The sequence below is a fragment of the Fonsecaea nubica genome (genome assembly GCF_001646965.1).
Source record: "Fonsecaea nubica strain CBS 269.64 chromosome Unknown Scaff2, whole genome shotgun sequence".
NCBI lineage: Eukaryota > Fungi > Ascomycota > Eurotiomycetes > Chaetothyriales > Herpotrichiellaceae > Fonsecaea > Fonsecaea nubica.
Window position 1 is genome coordinate 593,127 of NW_019173675.1, and position 22,605 is coordinate 615,731.

The 22,605-nt window shown below is 52.4% G+C and overlaps 8 protein-coding genes across 8 annotated transcripts; all 8 read left to right on the forward strand.

Moving 5' to 3' along the window:
• Window positions 1–36: 36 nt before the first annotated feature.
• AYO20_00637 (hypothetical protein) lies at window positions 37–585 on the forward strand (the record flags this gene model as incomplete). Its single annotated transcript, XM_022638946.1, has 1 exon — window positions 37–585. The coding sequence occupies one exon, from the start codon at window positions 37–39 to the stop codon at window positions 583–585; it is 549 nt and encodes a 182-aa protein (XP_022505229.1).
• Window positions 586–1,059: 474 nt separating this feature from the next.
• AYO20_00638 (hypothetical protein) lies at window positions 1,060–2,467 on the forward strand (the record flags this gene model as incomplete). The annotated part of the gene is made up of 4 exons (XM_022638947.1): window positions 1,060–1,288; window positions 1,384–2,091; window positions 2,165–2,312; window positions 2,392–2,467. The coding sequence occupies 4 exons, from the start codon at window positions 1,060–1,062 to the stop codon at window positions 2,465–2,467; spliced, it is 1,161 nt and encodes a 386-aa protein (XP_022505230.1).
• A 1,475-nt stretch (window positions 2,468–3,942) lies between these two features.
• AYO20_00639 (hypothetical protein) lies at window positions 3,943–5,606 on the forward strand (the record flags this gene model as incomplete). Its single annotated transcript, XM_022638948.1, has 4 exons — window positions 3,943–4,841; window positions 4,893–5,014; window positions 5,065–5,226; window positions 5,284–5,606. 4 exons carry the CDS (start codon window positions 3,943–3,945, stop codon window positions 5,604–5,606), a joined length of 1,506 nt encoding a protein of 501 aa, XP_022505231.1.
• A 1,332-nt stretch (window positions 5,607–6,938) lies between these two features.
• AYO20_00640 (hypothetical protein) lies at window positions 6,939–8,819 on the forward strand (the record flags this gene model as incomplete). Its single annotated transcript, XM_022638949.1, has 3 exons — window positions 6,939–8,226; window positions 8,279–8,381; window positions 8,438–8,819. The coding sequence occupies 3 exons, from the start codon at window positions 6,939–6,941 to the stop codon at window positions 8,817–8,819; spliced, it is 1,773 nt and encodes a 590-aa protein (XP_022505232.1).
• A 2,141-nt stretch (window positions 8,820–10,960) lies between these two features.
• Window positions 10,961–12,854, forward strand: AYO20_00641 (hypothetical protein; the record flags this gene model as incomplete). The annotated part of the gene is made up of 4 exons (XM_022638950.1): window positions 10,961–11,130; window positions 11,195–11,320; window positions 11,379–12,474; window positions 12,642–12,854. 4 exons carry the CDS (start codon window positions 10,961–10,963, stop codon window positions 12,852–12,854), a joined length of 1,605 nt encoding a protein of 534 aa, XP_022505233.1.
• Window positions 12,855–16,049: 3,195 nt separating this feature from the next.
• Window positions 16,050–17,864, forward strand: AYO20_00642 (hypothetical protein; the record flags this gene model as incomplete). Its single annotated transcript, XM_022638951.1, has 1 exon — window positions 16,050–17,864. One exon carries the CDS (start codon window positions 16,050–16,052, stop codon window positions 17,862–17,864), a length of 1,815 nt encoding a protein of 604 aa, XP_022505234.1.
• A 590-nt stretch (window positions 17,865–18,454) lies between these two features.
• On the forward strand, window positions 18,455–19,897 carry AYO20_00643 (hypothetical protein; the record flags this gene model as incomplete). Its single annotated transcript, XM_022638952.1, has 2 exons — window positions 18,455–18,521; window positions 18,579–19,897. 2 exons carry the CDS (start codon window positions 18,455–18,457, stop codon window positions 19,895–19,897), a joined length of 1,386 nt encoding a protein of 461 aa, XP_022505235.1.
• A 963-nt stretch (window positions 19,898–20,860) lies between these two features.
• AYO20_00644 (hypothetical protein) lies at window positions 20,861–22,039 on the forward strand (the record flags this gene model as incomplete). Its single annotated transcript, XM_022638953.1, has 1 exon — window positions 20,861–22,039. One exon carries the CDS (start codon window positions 20,861–20,863, stop codon window positions 22,037–22,039), a length of 1,179 nt encoding a protein of 392 aa, XP_022505236.1.
• Window positions 22,040–22,605: the final 566 nt, after the last annotated feature.

Here is a 22,605-nt window from a genome sequence, read left to right on the forward strand (position 1 = left end):
ACCAGGTGGTTTGTGAACGACTTCATGCACACAAGGATGATGTACCGAATTCTGCACGCGGGCCACATGTACTTCAGCTTCATGATCCAGGACCTTTCGTTACCTTATGACACGGTTGAAGAGTTTATTGATGACACCTCCAAAAGTCCGGGGGTCTGGCCACTTTGGCTCTGTCCCTTACGAGCCACCGACCCACCAACATTCCATCCCAGTCATGTCGCAGACGGAAAGCCTCAGCCAATGCTGAATATTGGTCTTTGGGGACCGGCATCAATGGACGCTGAAGCTTTTGTGCAGCAAAATCGGCAGCTGGAGCGGCGTCTAACTGAGCTGGGCGGCCGCAAAGTCCTATATTCACACACGTACTACCCAGAGGAGGATTTCTGGGCACTGTATGATCGCAAATGGTACGACGAGCTGAGGAGAAAGTATTCGGCTACAAACTTGCCAACCGTCTGGGAGAAAGTCAAAGTGGACGAACCGCACCTGATGCGAAATCAATCATGGCTTCAACGCCTTGCCTGTCAATGGCCATTTGCAGAATTATCGGAATTCGGCATGCCATTCAGAGCCAAGATTATTTAATTCACAGGCAACCGAGCTGGATATATTGGCAGGCGCGCGGATCCACGTACGCATTGGACGAGGCAAAATGACTACTCAGAGAAGCCTGATATAGACTTGCGCGGAATCTGGGCACACCACACGCAAAACCGCCCGTCGCTGCCACGTGGACTTTTGGCTTTACTGACCACGTTAACAGCTCGTCTAATTCGCCAAATGCTCGGTTCGACTGAGACGTGAGGAGAAGTTTGCGATAAACAGCTGCATTCGGTCATCTCCAACACGGATTGCGTGATCACTGAATCGAGGGAACCATCGTTGATCGTATCAACTGGTTACTATTTACTTTCCCCTCTCTTTCTCTCAAACTCATCGTTATCCTCAATTCTATACTAACGGTAAGTCTTTGTTCAGGTAATAAGTGTCGGTCTCCCAGATCTATTTTCCTTCGATACCAATTGATACAAGGAGATAAGGCTGTACCTGGCTGGAACCATGGGCTCCCTTGGCGATAGTTATTCGAACGGTCACTCGACCGCGTACAGCAACGGCGATGGGCAGGGTCCCCGAAAGCCGCTCAAACAGAGTGGATTGCTGAACGAGAGATTTGAATCGGAAGACCTGACACCAATTATTGGCCGAGAGTTCCTGAACGTCAACATTGTGAATGACTTGATTCAGTCCGCGGACGCAGATACACTCTTGAGAGATCTTGCTATCACAAGTATGAACTCCCTGTTTGAATTTCACAGCGCGAGAGTTCACCCATAGCCTCGCGATCCCTTGTAACAGTGTGATATTAACCATACTTTGGATTAGTCAGCGAGCGTGGAGTCGTCTTCTTCCGCAAACAGGACAACTTGACGGACGATCTGCAAAAGAAGTTCTGCCAACGCCTCGGAGAGTTGACCGGCAAGCCATCTTCTTCGACGCTCCACATCCATCCCGTCCTCAACGGAACCAGCGAGTTCGGGCATGATTTGGAGATCAGCAACATCTCATCTATATCCCGCAAGAAACTCTTCGATGCTGGCGAAATCAAGAACAAACGCAAGTACGACGCTGCCCAATGGCACAGCGACATCCAATTCGAGCCCGCGCCCGCGGACTACACGAGCTTGAGACTCACCCAGCTGCCCAAGACGGGCGGGGATACCCTCTGGGCCAGTGGTTACGAGATATACGATCGCATGAGCCGACCGTGGCAAAAGTTCCTCGAAGGGCTGACGGCCAAATTCGTCGGGGACGGGTTCATCAGAGCCGAGCAGCAAGGGAGGGCGACGTTGTATGATAAGCCGCGAGGATCGCCGTTGAACGTGGGCAAGCATTTGAGCGCTGAGCATCCTGTGGTGAGGACAAATCCGGTCACCGGGTGGAAGAGCGTTTATGCGATCGGGACGTTTCCTAAGTCCTTCAGCGAGTTGAATGCCGAGGAGACGGAGGAGCTGTCCAAGAAATTGCATGGGATGATCGTGAACAATCACGACCTGCAGGTGAGATTCAAGTGGAGGAACGAGAATGACATCGGTAAGTTTGGACCAGCTCCCCTCAAGTATTGCTGTGAGGGCACAGGACGCTAATCCATTTTCTGCAACCACAGCGATCTGGGATAACCGATGCGTCTTCCACTGTGCCACGTTTGATTACGATGGCTTGGGCGAGCGTTTTGGACACCGTGCTGTGGGCATCGGCGAGGCTCCGTACCTGGATCCGAATAGTCAGTCGAGGACCGAGGCTCTTGCGGCATTGTAGAACGAACGCAGTCGATGGAGAATTCTGGGTGGAATAGCCTTGACAAAAGCACAAATACTACACCACATATTATAGATCGCCAGATGCCGAAGATGGAGATGTCGGAGGCATCGACATGCGAGCGATTAAAAAGTACATTGACTGCTACTAGCAACAGCAACAGCAACCGCAACCGCAACCACAACCGCAACCACAGACTCTGATCGAACCGCACTCGGCCGCGTTGTCCTAGATCCGCCATGCGATACATATCATCAACTTCGAGGCGGTGATTTGAGAATTTTGCCCTGCCGAGAACAAATAACAAGTAAGTTCCGCGGAGGCCCGGCTTGTCCGCTTGGCCACTCAGAGTTCTTACTGCTTTGGGGTCGTCCCGTACGGGTGGTGCGTCAAGCACTCATACTCGTATACCTTGTATGGAGGTGTTACACGTGGCGGAGCAGGCCTTCACCAACCCCCCCTTCCTCCCCCCTTCCCAGGCTCGTGTATTCGTGTATTGCAGGGAGGGGACTGAATCCGGTTCCCACTGACACTGACACATGGTTCTCAAGGTCGCATTTGGGTACTGTAGCCGAGGTGCATGGACTCGGCGATATCTCTCGTCTCACAGCTCCTCGATCCCTCAAAGAAGAAGCGATATTTGGGATCCCTGTACTCTATGCTCGGTACTCAGTACTCGGTACCTGTAGAAAGAAGCCCGCCCGGGATCGTCAGGACTTGCACCCGCACACCTGCGAATCAATTGACCGATGGCTATCTCTCCCTCGTGCTGACTGGAATGCCGAATCTCAGCAGGCTGTTGTCTTAGACGAGCCACCACCAATTCCTCCCTCTGGCTGTGTTGTGTTGATATTCCAGTTTGCACGAGGCACACACGAATCTGACCAGGAACAACTGCATTTGGGGGGAAAGGCTGCCATGCTCCTCGCCCGTTTCCGACTTCTAACTTGAAATATATTAGCTCCAACCCCACTACCGCTGGCTTCTTTATTACTATTCGCTGCAGGGCAAAAGCTTGGGCTTCACGTCATCACGGACAATCACTGGGCGCGCCGACTGGGTGGTGCTTGGTGGTGCGGACAGATTTTTTCCCTCAAAAAAGATCCCCATGGTTGCAGCCAACTTTCGCCAATTTGTTCCGACGCGTGCCGCTATCAGTGGTGCACAAGTTGATTCCTCTCTTCGTCACTGGTCCGATCGTGGTTCCATCTCTTCATTGATAACAATGCCAGTTACAACCAAGCAGAGGCCAGCGCCTGCTCCCTCATCTCATCAAGCCCTGCTGAGGCGATCCAACGGCCGAATGCACCCACCACACGTCACTGGCTGGTGTTCAAGCCTTGCGATAAGCATTCTCAAGCTTCGCGCGCAATCCTAATCCTGATGCGTGGGCTATGGCATCACCCGCCGCCGAGCTGGCTCCACAAATGCGAAATCCACTTTGTGCTCTTTTTCATATTTCATCAATGTCCTCCCTGAGGATGTTTTCGCTCAGTCATTCCGTCTCGCCGTCTCTGTTAGGACGCCGATTTGGCCTGCTTTTGTATACTAGAGTCACTCCTCACAAAGGGTGAGTCTGGCTCCTGCGAACCCGTTGTCCCGGCCTTACACAGCTCGCCTTGAAATATGACTGGTGATACGACCTCCCCACCGGAGCTGTCTCCCGACATGCTCGAAAAGAAGGAAAGTGTACCGCGAAATGTCGACCTCGAGGCGAGCATCGAGCAAGACGACCCTCTTGCTCTGCTGTCCAAGATCGAGACCAACTCGGATGCGCATCCGATTCGATGGCCGTGGTGGAAGAAATGGTCCATCATCTCTGTGTACTGCCTTCTCCAGATCTTCGTCACCCTGACTTCGACGACGTACGTCTCGGTCGAATTTTTGATCATGGAGAAGTGGACCAGCTCCACGCAGGTCGCTACGCTCGGCCAGAGTATGTTCATCGTCGGCACTGCCGTGGGACCTGCTTTCCTTGGCCCCTTGTCGGACATTGGAGGGAGGAAATGGGTATACGTGGGAGCAACCCTTTTCTATGCGATCCTCAATATCGGCACCGCCCTGGCCGACAACTTCCCCATGTTGGTTATCTTCTGCTTCCTCATCGGATGCGCGGGCTCTGTTGCGTTGTGTAACGTTGCGGGCACCATTGCCGATCTCTTCGGCGACCATGACGGTGCGGCGCAACCCATGGCTCTTTTCGTCCTCTCTGCCAACTTTGGACCAAGTCTGGGTTCTCCGATAGGAGAGTGGATTGCAGAAAACGAGAGCTTGGGATGGCGCTGGATATTCTACATCAATATCATCATTGGCGGCGCATTTGCCGTTCTGCTCTGTTTCATTCCTGAGACTTTACCCCGACTCGTCATCGCCAGAGCGGTCAAGCGACGAGGTAGTGTCGATCAAAATGCCGTGGACATTGCGCTCGGGTCAAGCAGGCTGTCCGTCGTGCGGGAGCTGAAGTTTGTGGCGACAATGGCACTAAGGATCATGTTCACCGAGCCGATTGTGATATCCCTCGGATTGTGAGTATCTCCCATGTTTCAGAGATATTACCGACTGACTCGTGGGCTCAGATATAATGGATTTGCCTACGGTTTGCTGTTCCTCTACCTCGATGGCGTCTTCGATGTGTTTGTCTTCAACAACGGCCTAAGTTTTATCGGAGCTTCGTTGACCTATCTCAACTTTTGTGTTGGTACGTGATTGCCTTTGAGAATTTGTGTACAGTTTCTAAGCCAGAAATAGGGGTCACTGTGACGTTCATTTTCGTGCCGGTCCAAACCTACCTCTTTCGCCGCGACAGGTTGAAGCACGGTCGCCATCGGCCCGAAGCCCGTTTCCTCACCTCTCTGGTGACTGTGTGGCTGTTTCCAATCAGTCTGTTCTGGTTTGCTTGGACATGCGATGGTGAGTATTCAATGCCTCATCGTAGCGCATAATGTTTTGGCCCTAATCCGTGGTTAGGTTCCGTGTCATTCTGGTCTCCTGTCGTGGCAGGCGGCGTGCTCGGCTTTTGTGACCCGCTTCTTTGGTTGGCAATGCTTAACTACATCACGGATTCGTACCCGAATGTGGCTGCCAGCGCCATTGCCGCTTTCCTCATCCCAAGTTTTCTCATTGCGGCAGGTTGCGCCCACGCTGGTGTTGCCATGTTTGAAAACATGGACATCAGATGGGCGTTCTCGACACTGGCATTTATCTCCATCGGTTTGGTTGTGCTGGTATATGTTCTTTTCTTCTTTGGGCCGACATTGAGACGTTGGAGTCCGCTGGCCAGAACTTTTTGAGCAGACGTCACAGGCGAATCGCTTCGATAGACGACAGGAGGAACAAAATTGGGGAACTGATCAAGGGTCGATGACAAAGCATGCAGATTACACAGTACACAATCTCGTCATATGTTGATGAAGATTTTCCACTAATACAGTCAGCTTTGGACTAAATCTGACCATATGATGAAGCAGAAAATGTTGTTTCCTTATCGCTAAATCACGAAAGGTCGCAGTTACATCACGAGCCTTGGTTTGCGACAACCGAAAGCCGAGACCAAGTGGTCAGATACTCACAACAGCAGGAGCTCTTGCGTCAAATTCATGACAACGGGGTTTTTGTGATCTGCTCAAGGGGGCCAATGGGAGGATACTGATGGCGATCTGATATGAATCGCTAGCGTGACCCATTTGCATTTTCCTTCTGTCAATGGGTCTAGACATGTACTCTGGATACGGAAAAGTATGGGGTCGAGGGGGTTCCGACCGCGGACCACGCTTGTTTTTCTTCTAGAGAATCGGTCCTCGTGGCAGGACTTCCTACCCGGCGGTCGGTGTAAGGGGCAGAAAACGTCTTTCCATCTGAAGAGACTGCAAGTACCGAGTATTCCAGCTGGCTGAAAATATCATGAACAGAAGCAAGCATGGGCTGCCCAGCCAGAAGAGCGAGAGAGAGAAAAGAATCCCGAGTGAAGAGCCGCAGGCATTGGTCAAGTTCAGTTGATGCCAAGCATTTTATCGAGACGGTCGGTGCTCTCCGAGCCAATCAGCGAGTCTTGATAACGCGCAGCCTCTCACAGGCGTGTCCCGACGCAGCCTGCGCACTACGATACCCGGTGTTCGGAGAAAGTTCTTCTTGGTTGTGCCCCTTGTCCAGGGCCTTTCACCAATGCGAGGACCCTGTCACAGCTGCTAAGGGTCCAGAGAGGTCCTAATCAGTGCCTAGCCTTTGTTGCTACTGATTGCTCGTCGCCGCTGGCCGTCATGATGGGGCTTCGATATTATCAGACTCTTTCGCCAATCTGGCCATCGTGATATGGCTGCCCACAGAACCAATCTGGCCGAACGCCCATTTTGGATCAGCGCCTGATCAACGAGAATTGACTTTTGCAGCTCTTGAACGGAGGTGGCCATGGTCCGGCGAGTCAGAATCTGCTCTTGCTCGAGCATTATCTGTATAAAGAGAGGACTGGGACGTCACTCTGGGGGTGGTGAAAAGATGTCTACACAACTGAACCTCAATTGATTGAGCACGCGACCACCAACAAACTCCTCACCCACCCAACACAACCCCCATCCTCAGCGACCTAATCCTCAAGTCGAGCCCACCACCCCAAGTCATTGTTCACAATGGGCGAAGGCGACCGCATTGGGCCAGACATGGGCCCCAAAAAGACTCTTGCCGACCGTATGAACAGCCTCCGCAAGACCTTCTTCACCAAACATGGCTTGATTGGCGAATATGACTATGCATTCCTTTTCCGACCCAACATCCCGTTTCTCAAGAAGCCCCGTCGGGCAGCGCCCTTTTTCGGCCTCCATGATTCCATGCCAATTGTTCTGGCTTTCCTACTAGGCTTCCAGCATGCTCTGGCCATGTTGGCGGGTATAATGACGCCACCCATCATTCTGTCCGGCCAAGGAGGTGTCAATTTGCCAGCCGACTACCAACAATATCTCGTCAGCACCTCTCTGATAGTGTGTGGTATCCTGTCCTCTATCCAGATCACTCGGTTCCATATCTGGAGGACACCGTACTATATTGGTACGGGATTGATTTCGGTCGTGGGGACATCCTTCGCCATTATCCCCGTCGCCACCGGTGCTTTCGCGCAAATGTACGCAAATGGCAAGTGTCAACTCGATGCCGACGGAAATCGCCTGCCCTGCCCCGATGCTTATGGTGCTCTCATTGGCACGTGTGCGCTGTGTGCTCTGGTCGAAATCGCACTGTCTTTCTTGCCACCCAAGGCACTGCGCAGGATCTTCCCGCCCATTGTCACTGGTCCAACTGTTATCCTGATCGGGGTTCATTTGATCGAGACGGGCTTTATGAATTGGGCTGGCGGATCAGGGCTTTGCGCCTCGCGCCCAGAAGATGGGCCTTTCGCCCTGTGTCCTTCGGTGGGAGCTCCGCACGCTCTTCCCTGGGGCAGTGCCGAGTTCATTGGTCTGGGCTTCTTGGTCTTTGTGACCATCTTGCTCTGCGAGCGATTTGGCTCCCCAATCATGAAATCCACCAGCGTCATCCTCGGTCTGTTGATGGGCTGTATCGTGGCTGCGGCGTGCGGGTACTTTGACGATTCAGGCATCACGGCAGCCCCTGTCGGCTCATTCGTCTGGGTCAAGACCTTCAAGCTCTCGCTCTACGGGCCCATCGTCCTGCCCGTCATGGTTGTCTTCATTATCTGCGCTTGCGAGGCCATTGGCGACGTCACCGCCACATGTGATGTCTCGCGGCTCGAGGTCGAAGGCCCGATCTTCGAGTCTCGAATCCAAGGAGGCGTTCTGGCTGATGGACTGAACGGATGCTTGGCCGCCTTGATGACTATCACCCCCATGTCAACGTTTGCCCAAAACAACGGTGTTATTGCTCTTACCCGTTGTGCAAACCGCAAGGCTGGATACTTCTGCTGCTGTAAGTGCATGCTTTGTTTCAATTCGTGAGTCGTAACTGACCCGTTATGCAGTCTTCCTTATCGTGGCCGGCATCTTCGCCAAATTCTCGGCAGCACTGGTTGCCATTCCCTCGCCGGTTCTTGGAGGCATGACCACATTCCTGTTCTGCGCAGTGTGAGTAATCTGCTTTTCCCTCGCAAGCTTCCCGGTCACTGACATGGAGATGATAGCGCCGTGTCTGGAATGGCCATTGTAAACCGCGTCCCCTTCAACCGCCGAACGCGATTCATCCTCACCGCAGCGCTCGCTCTTGGGTACGGAGCCACCTTGGTCCCCACCTGGTTCACCTATGTGTTTACCTATGATGGAGACAACCGATCCCTCCGCGGCTTCTATGATGCCATTGAACTTGTCTGCGAAACGGGCTTTGCCATCACCGCCCTGGTCGCCATGCTCCTCAACCTGACTCTGCCCGAAGAAATCGAAGATCTTCCGGCTGAGGAGGCGACTAAGGAAGTGGAAGACGAGGGCCGATCCGATGCTGCTGGCTCGGTTGATGAGGGTGTCCACAAGAAGGTCAATGTGGAAATGCCCAGCAAGGAGGTCGTGTAAGACGAATGGCTACATCAAAGAGCCCAGAAAGACTACCTGGAGCATTAATAGAATTGCGATGAGAAAGAGATAAATAGTTATATATAGTTAGTTGAACATGTACATTGCCTACAAAGACCTTGCTTCCAAGTATTTGATTGAGCTTGTTGGATTTTAATTTGTTGAAGCTCGCTTGCATTGAAGTCGAGGACCTTTTGATGGTGAGAAGCTCGTTTCAAGGGAGCCAGTGGTGTATGATTACCACTATCTCAGGCTGTCTTGTCAGTAGTTAGCTAAAGCAATTACCCTCGAGGCTTGTCAGCGTGCTCTAGTGCAACATGACAGTTGTCATTATTGTCGCTGCATGTACGAGGTACTCACAGACGAGTCAACCATAGCATGGGGCCCCGGGTAATAATGCCTGCCCTCCGCGCCTCCTAACCGCATCCAAGTCTCCTCAACCAATCTCATTCAATTGTTCCTCGGCTGCACTCGTTCTCTCATAATCAAATCTTCATCAAGATTGCCTTTGGAGCTTTGCCTCTGGTGTGGTACATTTTCGGTTCAATTCTGGAAGAACTTTCATGACCCAGTCTAACCTCGTGGTCGAGCCGCAGGCCTGGTTCCCGCTTGGAAAACTTGACAAAGTGATCGATCCTCGACCACACGGCAACCACTACACCATCACACCATCAATTCAGACCCAGTCACGGTTCAGGCTTGCATCCTCTATCCTTCTAGATTCCTGAAAAATGTCAAGCCTACCGTGCTCACGAGGTAGCATCATCCAAGACTTCGAGTTACACAAGATTTATCCTGGCAAATTTAGCCTTATGCCCCCCAATCCGGCACCCATGTATGCCTAGATCGGATGTCAACCACCAGCGAAAGCCACTACGGCCGTCTTCTAGATTGCAATCTCAAATACCTCAATGGAAAAGGTACGGGATGAGCCGGAGCCCGAGCTACGAGTAGACGAACTATCTCTCCACCATGGAGAACGAACGGAAGATTTCGAATGAGGAGGGGGGGAAATAAACCCCATGGGGCTGCCCGACGATTAGCCTGATGGGAATTTAGCCGGAAATTCCCAGAAAGTTGGCCCCAGAACAAACAGGAGTGCAGAAGGGCAAGGGGGTTCATTCTGATTGATGGATCTGTCCCGTTTAGCCATGACCAGCTCCTCTCACGTCGCTCAAATGTGGGAATTTGAGACTGCAAATCTGGGGTAACGAAAGGAGTTGGTTCCGTCACTCGTGCCCCATCAGAAGTCCGTGCCCCAAGGAATCCGGCTGTACGAGTAACATGCATCTCGTCCGATCCATTAGGTTATGACCATGCAAGAAGAAACGCACTTCACGAGGACTTGCCCTTTTGCGACGTCGTGAACGCCACTCTTGCGGTCTCCTGTACCGAGTGCAAGCTTCTCCACGATGGCCAAGGCTGGAGCATTTGCCTTTGATATACGGGGTACAAGTGGCGAAGAGTTCTCTTTATCCACATATCACTAGGAGAATTTGAATTATCAGACACCACCGAATACTTTTTGAGTCCTGGACAAGAAACAACCAAGAAGCACCAAGCAAGAAACGATGAAAAAGCCACTGACGCTGTGACCCCTGTCTCAATAATCAAGGGCGGACTCAGCTATACCTCCAGGAGACATTCTAGCTTGCAGAAGGAGCGCTAAACCCCAAGCGAACGAATGGAATGTCCGCCAGTCCGCCGCCCAGTGCCTTTGATTATCATTGCGACACTGACACGAGCTTGTTTCCTGGTGACATCTTCCCTCAGGCGGTCGAAAGGAGTTCTCGTGGCCCCCAGGGCACTGTGATTCAATCCAGACTTTCTTGGTCGATGGCACCTCATGTCGATCCACTTTGGCCTGTGTCACCTTGACCGACCAGGCTGATGCTCCTTTTGACTCTTCGAGCTGCATGATTTGACTTCCGCAATTCAGCCGGAACACTGGCTAAGTCGGCAGATGGCTCTCCAAGGGTTTCTTTGGGAGTGGTTCCGATGGATGGCACTGCTCGGTTCCAGATGTACATATATAGAGCTGTGTCTGCCCTCTGGAAGAGACTGGCTTGAGCGTTCTCCAAGCACGAGTGCAACATCTTGACCAGCTTCTCACTCACCCTCGGCTTGACTTACCATTCGTCATGGTTCCTAAAATCAAGAAAAGCGTCACGCACGCCGACGAGGTGCAGATTGCTCAGGCCGAAGCACCAGAGCTCGAAAGAGTCAACTGGCTGCAAGATCCTGGGTTGAGGAAGCTTTACTTCTACGCGGCCATCATTTGTGTGGCTTCCGCGACAACCGGCTATGATGGGTAAGTGTGCGCAAATGGATGGATATCATCGTCGTATTGATATACAGCGACTGACATTTCATAGCTCTATGTTAAACAACATCCGTATTCTAGATCAATGGAAGGACTACTTTGACGACCCCCAAGGCTCGAATCTGGGTCTCTTGACCGCCTTGTACAGTATTGGATCTATTGCGAGCTTGCCTGTGGTGTAAGTCGGGTCCATACCTTGGGTGACATATTGGGATTCCGTTGCTGACACGATCCAGACCCTTCGTCGCTGACCATTTTGGTCGCAAGGTGGCCATCGTCGCTGGTTGTATTATCATGATCATTGCTGCAGCGATTCAAGGCGCTTCTCAGAATCTCGCCATGTTCAAGGGTGGCCGGTTCCTCATGGGTTTCGGAAACAGCATGGCCCAACTGTCTTCGCCTTTGCTGCTGACTGAACTGTGCCATCCTCAGCACAGAGGCCGTATTACTGCCATTTACAATTGCCTGTGGAACTTGGGGTCCATCATCAACACCTGGCTGTCCTTCGGCACCAAACACATCCCAACCGAATGGTCGTGGAGAATCCCAACCATCGTCCAGGGCGCGCCGTCCATTATCCAGATTATCTTCATCTGGTGGATCCCAGAGTCACCCAGGTGGCTGATTTCGAGAGACCGCTCGGACGAGGCTCTCGCGATCCTGTCCAAGTACCACGCCAACGGCAACGACCTCCACCCTACAGTGCAGTTCGAGTACGCCGAGATCAAGGAGACGCTCCGCCTGGAATTTGTCGCCAAGAAGTCGTCCAGCTACCTCGACTTCCTCAAGACGCGCGGGAACCGGTACCGACTGCTGCTGATCGCGTCGCTGGGTCTGTTCTCGCAGTGGTCTGGTAACGGGCTGGTGTCGTACTACGCGACCGACATCTACAACTCGATCGGCATCACCAACTCGGACACGCAGCTGGGCCTCAACGGCGGGCTGGCCATCATGTCGCTGATTGTGTCTTGCACGTGCGCGCTGCTGTGCGACAAGGTCGGGCGACGGCCGCTTTTCCTGGCCGCCACGGCGGGCATGCTGGTGTGCTTCACCATCTGGACCATCTGCTCCAGCATCTACCAGGACCACCACAACAAGGGCGCCGGCCAGGCCGTGGTGGCCTTTATCTGGATCTTCAACTTTTCGTACGCGCTCGCCTGGTCCGGCCTGCTGGTCGCGTACACGGTGGAGATCCTGCCGTTCAAGATCCGCGCAAAGGGCCTTATGGTCATGAACTTTTGGGTCCAGGTCGCACTGGTTATCAATCAGTACGTGAATCCTTTGGGATTTGACCACCTGAAGCCGAACTGGAAGCTGTATACCATTTACACTGTAAGTTCTGCCCCCATCGCTGCCCTCTCCTCCACTATTCCCGGTCATATCTTATATCTTACAAACCTCTCCCGTCGCCGCCTCTTCTCTTCTCTTCCCTTTTCCTTTCTTCTCGTTTACCCTCCCCTTAACCCTCTCTTGCCACTCGCTAACAACGCGGAAAACAGTGTTGGATCGCCCTGGAACTCGTCTTCGTCTACTTCCTGTACGTCGAGACCAAGGGCCCCACGCTCGAGGAGATTGCCAAGATCTTCGACGGGGAGGACGCCGAGGTCGGCATCGTCGATGTCGACATCGACCCCAAGACCAGGGCTGTGCTGGCCTCGGGCACCGAGAAGCTGGACGCAGCCGCCGTGGTCGAGCATCGGAGCGTCGTTTGACGTGCCAGACCAGACAAGACCAGAGTGGACCAGATCAGACTAGACTTTGACTTCTCAACATTGTGTATGTGTCTGTCTGTGTTTGCAGGAGCGTGAACACGATCGGGGTAATGAATGAATGGAATGCGGCCGTGTTGTGTATATTCTGCGATGGTCTGGCATGGCCGGTGAGATTAGGTGGGATCATGCCTGCGTGGGGACTTGCCATTTATTATGCGTGTCCAAACAATATGTTGAGACCGAGTTCTGTAGGCCTACCTACCTACCTAGCCTCGTATCCTGACCTGCAGGACCTGGTTCAACCCAAGCCAACCGACCTTACCAGGTACTAGACGACAAGGAAACAGGAACCTCGAAAGCCAAGTCGGGAATTATAGACCATCAAGCGCCTGCCTTGTTATATTACTACGTAGGACTTTCCTATGTACTTTCTACATTCCACCTCTGCTCTCCAGACCTGTGCACACTCTACCTATGCCGTGTTGTCGGATAATGATTATGCCCCTGCATGAAACTTGTGTGTTGGGAACTACACCCAACGTCAGTCAGTCAGTCAGTCAGTCGCCAACTCTCCCTACCCTTTTCTGGAGCCCCCAGCGCATCTTCCCTCGTCTTACAGGTACTTGCTTGCTTGCTTGCCCTCGTTCGCATAGAGAGATAAAAGTGGGTCAAAAACACACGGCCGGCCTCCTCCCGCGGGTCCTAGTTTCTCCTCAAGCCTGCCTCTTCTTCAAGTTCGAGACAGTCTTGTATTTTCTTGGGGAGGACGACGAGGCGCGAAGCACGAAGCAGTATCGCATTGCTTTGTACGAAGCTACCCGGACCAGACGTCGTTCGTTGTTGGAATTTAACCGGACGGCAGGGTTAATTACCAGCTGGCACTTAACCACTCACATAGAGGTGCAGGAGTAACCCACTGGTTAGATAGGCAGAAAGATTGTGCGAAAGACGAGGTGGATGGCGCGAGATGAGGGACGAAAAAAAAAGGCAGATAGACGAGGGAAAAGGACGGCGCGGTTCTTTCTTGCAGTGATGGACGTTCGGCTGTTTCGATCGGCTTTGACACAAGTGGTTGTGAATGATAAGGGCATAGACATGAACATGCGACCAAGCTGTGCGATTAGAGTAGCGCGGAGGTGGAGGTGGATGTGGAGGTGGAGATGAAAATGGAGAGGAATTATTGAAGATTGGGTGGCGTGTTGTTGTTGTCGAGTAAGGTGACTTGTCGTCTTATCCAGCCTAGAACGGGGAACAGATTATCGGGTCGGGTTGCTCAGAGTCCACCGATACTGTCTATCCGTTCCTGATCGATAGAGGCTTGCGTAAAGTCTTCTCGTTTGCCCGCGGACATTTCTTCCGTTGCTCTTTCAAGCTGTTCCTGTGCTGGGTAACTGGCTCGAGTAGCCGCGGTCACATACTTGTACACTGACTTAACACCCGTGCCCGTTTTCCAGTTCTCATACTCCGGTAAAACATGACTTATTCAACCTACATTGCTTGTATTGGAAGCTCTGGGAAGCTGAATCTGCTAATTTGAGACCATCCCTACCGTGTGCGGCGAGAAGGCAAGCCGATTCCGTTGTTCCATGAACCAAATCCCCGGGCATAACAGAATGAACCATGAAATGGCTGCTGATGCTGCTGCTCGGTACTGCTCATGAAGCTCTCTTTTGTCAAGATGACAAAGGGCCCGGCCTTGCGCTGTTGACCACATAAATATACGCCGAAGGAGGTCTGGAATGCTGGAATCGGATATGTTACTGACGCCTTGTCTCGCACGCGAACGTGTGTATTCGTGACCAAGCTGCTTGCCAGATGACATGATCGAGCTGTGGCAAGACTGCAGGAGTTTATGGAGAATGGCCCTCTTCCTCTTCCTGGCAATCGCTGTGAACTACGTTCCATACCATGCCAGAGTCTCTCCCTCCGAAGCCTTGAGGTCCTTGGCGTAAGGTCTGGTCAATCTGAAGGCTGCTGGAATCAGGGAGGCCGCCCGGGGCAACTGTGACTAGGGCACAACAATCTCTCTCCCACACACACACACACACACACACACAAAGTCATCCCCTGACAAAATCCACGTCCTCTGAGAATGCAAAAAAAAAAAACTTTTTCCACCAGCCCCTTTCGAAGGGGGTGGTGGTAAGTTAAACCCGCTGTTGCAGGTTTTTCCGTGATTGTGATATATTGACTCCCTTGGCTTGGTGCCAGGTTCCTGATATATCTCGCTCGATAGAGGAGGAGGTGGAGGAGGGTCGCCTACTAGAACCATTTCCCTTCATGTGTTGACTTCGTTAAGTCTCTTTCTATCCCATGTTTTGGTTTGTTGACTCTTGTAGTCTCTTTCCTAGTAGGGGTCTTTGTGATTGTGGAAGAATTTTGGTAACACCAATATTAATGTAATAATTTCCAGATTCTCCATGTGGGCTCCGCTTTAAATCTTTGTACTGTGTGAAGAATTGTACAAGGGCAGGTGTGGGTGTGGCAGATGTTGGATCCAGGAAAGATGGACTATGTCACAAGTGGGCTTCTGTCTTCTCTGCAGTGGTATCGCTACAGGGAGGTCCAGGACGATACAGGATTGAGCTCCAATACCTACCAACGTACGTTTACACATGATCCGACATGATATATACAGACTTCTCGCTCGAAGGTGTTGATAGGGACAAGGCTGAGGATGCCACTCTTGTGTGGAGTGACGAGTGACGTCAAGCAGCAGACACTCAAAACGGCAACTCAGACGAGTTCCTCGCCTGCTTTTTCCGACACTCAGGTGACGGCCACAATAGGCGAGACAGAAGCAAATGCAATGCCAAAGAATTTGTTGGTTGCAATCTCGGTACTTGGTCCTGGGGTCTAACAATCAAGGATACAACATCGACCACCGACCCAGTGACATTCCCCTTGCCTCATCAAAGTCTTCACTTTCATTCACCTCAGTCTGTCTATTTCCCTCCTTTTCAACAAACGGCAAGTGGTGCGCAGACAGACACTGCAAGGCAGCCGATCGCATCAGCGGATCACATCAGTTGGCCCTCCTACCTCCGACCTCCGGCTGCGCGCATGTGCTCTGTCTCAGTGAGCAATCCAGGCATCCGAGCCAGAGCATATATACACAAAGATAAACAATGCGAGATACACGCGGTTGCCCCTTACTTTAAGGCGTGAAAACATTTTTCAGAGGCCTTGTCAACCATGGCCTTCAACTTCAACTGGTCTCCATTGTCCACGGACGCCGGCTTCCTGCCACGCGCACAAGAACTCCTCACCAATGCTCTCAATCGAGCCGACCCTAAGCCTGCGATTATTGTCGACGATATAATTGTTAATGAGCTCAACCTGGGAGATGTTCCCCCTGAGCTGGAGATATTGGAGATTGGAGATCTGGCAGAGGATAGATTTCGCGGGACTTTCAAGATGATGTACAAAGGCAACGCATACCTTACATTGAAGACAAAAGTTCAAGCAAATCCGTTGAACACATACCTCAGCACTCGCTCGGCGTTTGCTACACCACGACCTTTGGCTGCCGACACAGGCCTGACGATACCGCTCCAGATCACCTTATCCGAGTTCCGCTTGTCCGGATTCATTATTCTGGTCTTTTCGAGACAAAAAGGCTTGACACTGGTTTTTCGCAACGACCCCCTGGAGTCTCTACGTGTATCCTCGACTTTTGACGCAATACCTTTTGTTGCGAACTTTCTTCAGAAGGAGATTGAAACCCAGCTGCGTGGACTTTTGATGGATGAGCTACCCGCAATTATCCATCGACTCTCTTTGCAGCTGTTAGTTCCAGAGGACAAGGCACGAGAAGAACGTCAGCTCGGGAGCACGCAGCTATCAAGGGATGAAGTTGTGATTGACCCGTTGGCTAGTCCACCGCAAGACCCAGTCGACTCTACGGGTGCAGTGTTGACTCCAGCAGAAGTCGCGTCTTTGTCATTGGATTCATCCGTCGAGACACAGTCTCTGTTCTCACGAAAGAATCTCCTACGACTTGCTACCTTGACCGATTCTCACCGGACATTGTCTCTGTTTACCCCTCCTATTCGAGATGCTGTCTTCCGAGCCTGGACAGGTCCTTTGGAGCGAGGAGAGATGCCGGGCATTCTTACCAGGACAACATCCCCAGTCCTGTCTCGCAGCCACTCCTATGCTGGAAGTCTGAGCACGTCGACAGCATATACCTTGGACAGTGCTTTCTCTCGGCCGACCCTGTCGAGCTTCCCCTCAAGTCATGGATTCAGTACGAGTGGTGGGAGACACGGGCAAGCACACAGAGCGCGTAGGAGGAAGAAGCGTGTTGTTGACCTACGCCCACATCCGGAAACCGGGGAACCTGAATTGGTCGTCGAAGATGGTTCGACAGCTGATTCCACCAGCGTGTCGGAAAGCGCATCAACCGCGCCTTCTGTCTTCTCAGCGCCTGCTGCCACCATGTCTTCCGATCCGACTCAAAGCCTGAATCCTGTCACGCCGCCAAGAAGCCCCGTCGCTATCAAGCGCACGGCAAACTTCGAGCCCATCCGTCAGGGAGGGATGCGAAGTGTCAGCGAAGGTATTCCACCACAGGAGGCCATGCATGAGATCGAAGAACCATCACCAGACATCCATCAGACCCCACGAGCCAAGGATCCCAACGCGACCGTGCGCATTGGAAATCGAAGAACACTTCCTTCTTACGACAACGACGAGACACCGCGGGCTTCGATGTATCTACTTGATCAGAAGGAACCATCCCTTCCTCGACAACCGGCCGAGCCTAAGGTTGTTGCCGGTGAAAAGTCTGAGCCCCGCCCCATTGCAGGCCCCTCGCGGCCTGCTCTCCCAAATTTTCTTCAATTTGTCGCGGACGCATCCAACGCGGGCAGTATTGCCGAACGCGCCTGGATGTTGAAAATGGCCAATGAGATGGCACACCGGTATGAAGAGGAAAGGCTTAAAGGCAGCTTTGGATCTGTGCCCCGCGAGGAAGAGACGATTCCTCCTCCAGCCTATGCGCGATGATGTTTTTGTGACTCTTGTTGAATTCCTTTTAGCGAAGCTTTTGCACCAAAAGTTTGCTGTTTCTTTTGCGGTGTACCACCAACTAATGGCGTGACGAGGACTACGATGTTGATGTAGATAGAAGTCAGACTCCTACTATGCTTAGGATCCTTTCATGGATCCCGATGGCTGGGTTTATTACCATTCTATGTACCGTTGTTAAGTGTATACAATTCCAACGATATCAACAAGGCGCTGGCGGACCGGTGTTTACCTTCTCTGTAGCTTATTGACAATTCGAGACAGCCAGAACCGTATCCCGAGTGCTGCATTTCCTATGGGTTTTGGTATTGCAGCCAGGCACGGAGACTTCGTGGCCACTTCTACCGAGAATACGACGTTAAGAGAGTTCTGCCTACCGAGTCTTAGTGGATGCTGCAAGCCCACGCGGAGTTCTTTTTGTCCAAATTGTGGAGAGCTGGAGCAAGCCACTGTCTTTTCTACCTCTCCCTCCCTCTTTCGTGAACTCAACACAGCGCAGCCCTTTTCTGCGCTTGGAGAGCTGTCCGGGTCATTTGCTTGATCCAGAACATTCCTCTTCCCTTGTCGTAATGGACTACTTTAAAGGTCTTCTCGGCCCAAAGCCTTCTCAGGCGCCCGTGGCTGCCGATGATGCAGGTGAATAAACAGCACTCTCCATTATCTCGTGCCTACCTACTAATGCCGACTTTCTAGATTTCGCAGACTTTGCAGCTGCTCCTGCGCCCTCGCCAGTCTCCATCCCTGTCTCCCCCGCCGATGCACAAGCTGCTACTGCAACTGGAGCTGCTGTTGAAGGTCGTCCGGTGGTCTACACGAAATGGTACCGCGTGTGGGAACGGACACAGCTGTCCGACTTCACGATGGAGGGAATTCTGATCCCTTTCATTCTTCTCGCGCTCCTGGTGCATTTCTGGGGAACGAGGACAAACCGGCGCAAAGCGAAGAAGTGGATGGGTGTCCATGCCCCTCTTTTGGAGCGAGAGTTTGCGGTCGTTGGATACGGCGCGATCCCAAACACTGAATCCACTGCAGACGGCGGAGTGTCTCCTGGAGATGCGAGCTTTTTCAAGGAGGTCGTCAAGAACAAGGGCGATAACATCTCGGAAGATCTGTTGAAAGAGAAGACTGCCTGGGAGTATGAGTCGTATGCGACGGGACGTCAAAACGTCGCATTCATGGACATCCAGATCTACTTGAAGAGACGGATGAATCCGATGATGATGCTGGCCGAGGAAGTCACTGGAATGTTTATCGATTCGGTCAAGCCGAAACCCGAAAGGATGGAAGCCGTCATCTACACCTTTGATGGCAAGGAGAAGGAATTTGTCCCACCGGCCGTCCCAGGATCTGAGGAAGTGGGCAAGGCAAAATCCGTGGGAAACTCGACCTACGATCCGTTCGTCTTTGCCGTGGTGAACAAGTTGGCGATGCGCAAACTCCGCGAGGAACGTTACGATATCTCTCTCACATTCACCAAGGACCACGCCAAACTCCCCGAATGGGCTACATGTATGAGCGAGTCTGCAGAAATCAGTGACTGGATGCTCACCAAAGAGCTTGTCGATGCAATCAAGGAAGCCGGCCCTGATCACTTCCAGTATCTCGTCGTCACGGATCAACCTCACGACAAACCCACCAACTTGAATGAGACGGTTCCGAAGAAGCGGCTTCAAATTTCACTCCGTCTTCCTTCTGACGGCAATTACCTCCCTACCCTGCCTGTCTTTGCTGCTTTCCTTCGCCTGCCTGACTTCCTCGTCTCGCAGTCCCGCCTCCGACCCGAAGTCCTCAGAAAGATCAATTCGATTCGCGAGCAGGAAAAGAGCAAGCTGAAGAAGATTTCGGACAAGGAGGCGGAAGAGGAGAGATTGAGACAATTGGACAAGATGAAGAAGGAAGAAAGAGAACGAAAGATGAAGGGCATGAGCGCCGAGGAGCAGAGGAAGTTTTTGGAACGGGAGAACGAGAAGTCGCGGAAGAAGCAGGAGAAGAAGATGACGAGGAGAGGTTGATGGGCAAGGGGAGCCCCAAAGTACCATATGTGCAAAGGGAGTGTGGAAGGACGGGATTTATGACAGATGTGACATGATGAGTGGCAGATGTTTCTCTCGGCTGCCCTTGATCGTGTCATCATCTCGCACTATTCTTGAGAACATAATTACCCCAGAAGATATTTCTCTTTCGGTATAGACTTGCACATACATTGCATGATTGTGCACAGATGTGTATGTATCTCAAGAGGTCCAATGCGGGCTCTGATCTCTGCGGAAGTTTCCAAAGTCGGGGAACGCGGCCGTGTCAGCACCCTGTCGCAGAGACGTACTGGGTACGAAGCCTTCTGTTCCTATTGCTGTACCCCGGATCGGCTTTTTCCTGAACAAATCCAAAATTAGGAGCCTCAAAAAGTGGGTTTGGTGGGCTGTGCTCAGCCTAGGTACTGCCCCCTGGGTGCCTCCCAGTAAAATGTCAGGCCGAAACCGCATCCGCCCTGGCAAATTCCACCCAGACAAGTTGCTTGGCCGCTGACTTGTTCACTTCGATTGGATCTGCCCATCCCTGTTTCAACCTTGGTTCATCCAGCGCAGTTTGAGACTTGCTTGATCGGCGTGCCGCATCTGGGGGCGAGGCTAGACTCTGCCACCGCCAAATGTTTCCGTACGCGCGGCTGGTGGCTCCAGGTCTCCTCCTGCACAAGGCTTCTGGCATCTGTCCAAGCCTCAGCCCGCTGCAAGGCAACGTCCGTGGTGGTGGTGCTGTGTCAAGGTTAGAAGCAGGACTTCGGACCTTTCCTCTCTTTTCATTTTGCATTGTTTCTTTTTCTCCCAGCCTTGCCTTTGTATCTCTTGTTTGTGGAGTGAATCCTTTTTTGGACAACTTGACTGCTACACACAGATTGGATAGAGAAGATACCACATCCCGCACGAGACACAGTGTTACGACGGAGTGCGAAATCCCTCTCTCCCACACTCGCAAACATGCATTTACGGTCGCTTCTGTCCCTCGTGTCTCTCCTCAGTGTCGGCATTGCGGCCTCACTCGATGTAAGCGCGGCAAAACGCCAATCGACCGCATGCAACAACTCCCCTTCCCTATGCTCGAAACCCTACAATAGTGTCGTCCACCTGGGTGCCCACGACTCACCTTTTGTCCGAGATGCCTCTACCGGCTTTTCGACGTCGGGAAACCAATACTACAATTCGACGGTACAACTCTCGGCGGGTGTCCGTCTGCTTTCTGCCCAAGTCCACCAGTCGAACGGGGAATACCACTTGTGCCATTCTTCCTGCGATCTGTTGGATGCGGGGGTTTTATCAGACTGGCTGGAAGAACTCAAGACGTGGCTGGACAATAATCCGAATGAAGTCGTGACCATTCTCCTGGTCAACTCGGACAATGCCACGCCGGAGGAGTTGGGGGCACATTTCACAACGGCAGAGATCACGGATTATGCCTACGTCCCTCCTTCGACAAGCACGCCCCCTTCGTCGGGTGCCTGGCCAACTCTGCAAGAGCTGATCACAGCCAACAAGAGACTTCTCGTCTTTGTGGCCTCCCTCTCGAACCCTGCGTCTATTCCGACTCAATATGCCTACCTCATGGACGAGTTTACCTTTATTTTCGAAAACTCCTTCGACAACAGCTCGCCCAGTAACTTCAGCTGCCTGCCAGACCGACCGACAGTTGTTCAAGGAAATTCGCAAGCGGCCATCGCCTCCAATCGGATGGGTTTGATGAACCACTTCCTCTACGTCGAAGGCCTGTTCGATATCCAGACTCCCAACGTGGACAACATCACCACCACCAACGCGCCTGGCAGCAACGTTGGGAATCTCGGATACAGCCTGTCCCAATGTAACTCGGCGTACGGCAAACCGCCCACGTTCACCCTCGTCGACTTCTTCGACGAAGGCCCCGCCATCGCCGCCGTCGACGCCATGAACGGTGTCACCGACCCTGTGGGCCGCACCCCCGTGCCCCCAAAAGATTCCAAGGGGAGCTCCGATCGCAGCGAATCGAGTTTTCAGGGAGTGACGGACCTTGTCAATGAAGTCAAGGACGGGAAGAAACCAAAACTGGCCGCCTGGATCTGGGCTGCTGGGCAGTGGACGTTCGGCGGCATTAATCTGAGTGGTGGCAACGTCTTCCAGAAATAAACACGAGAAGAAATGGAGAAGCCAGATGCTATATTGAGGAGATATACAAAACAAAGAGGAGGGCTAAGGCGTTGACCTGATCCTACTGGTGTCCGCCACCTTCCTCGTTAGAAGCACATGACACGTCAACCCCGGCACAGATCTGCAGACAGCAGACACCACACCACACACCAGGGACAAAATCACTTTTGAGAAGGAGGATCTGGATCAGACGGCAAGATGGCAGCACGGGATATTCAAAGGACGGACAGAAGGACGGACCGACGGACCTACCGACATGAATCCTTTCACGACGACATGACAACGACAGCGACAGCACAGCACAACACGGCCTACACTGGACACTGGCATGACCTTGAATTCGTTGAGATATTCACTGCATAGCGACACGGCGTTTCTCTTGTTTTGCAGTTATCAGTTTGCGGATTGACATTTTGGCTCTGGGTCTTAGGATCTTGGGAAAAACGGGAGAGTTTTTATCAGGGAGGCAGGGGATATATCTATTCACGTATATTATGCCAGAGCGATTACTCGGTATATGTTCAAAGGTCTGGGCTGAGTGGCTG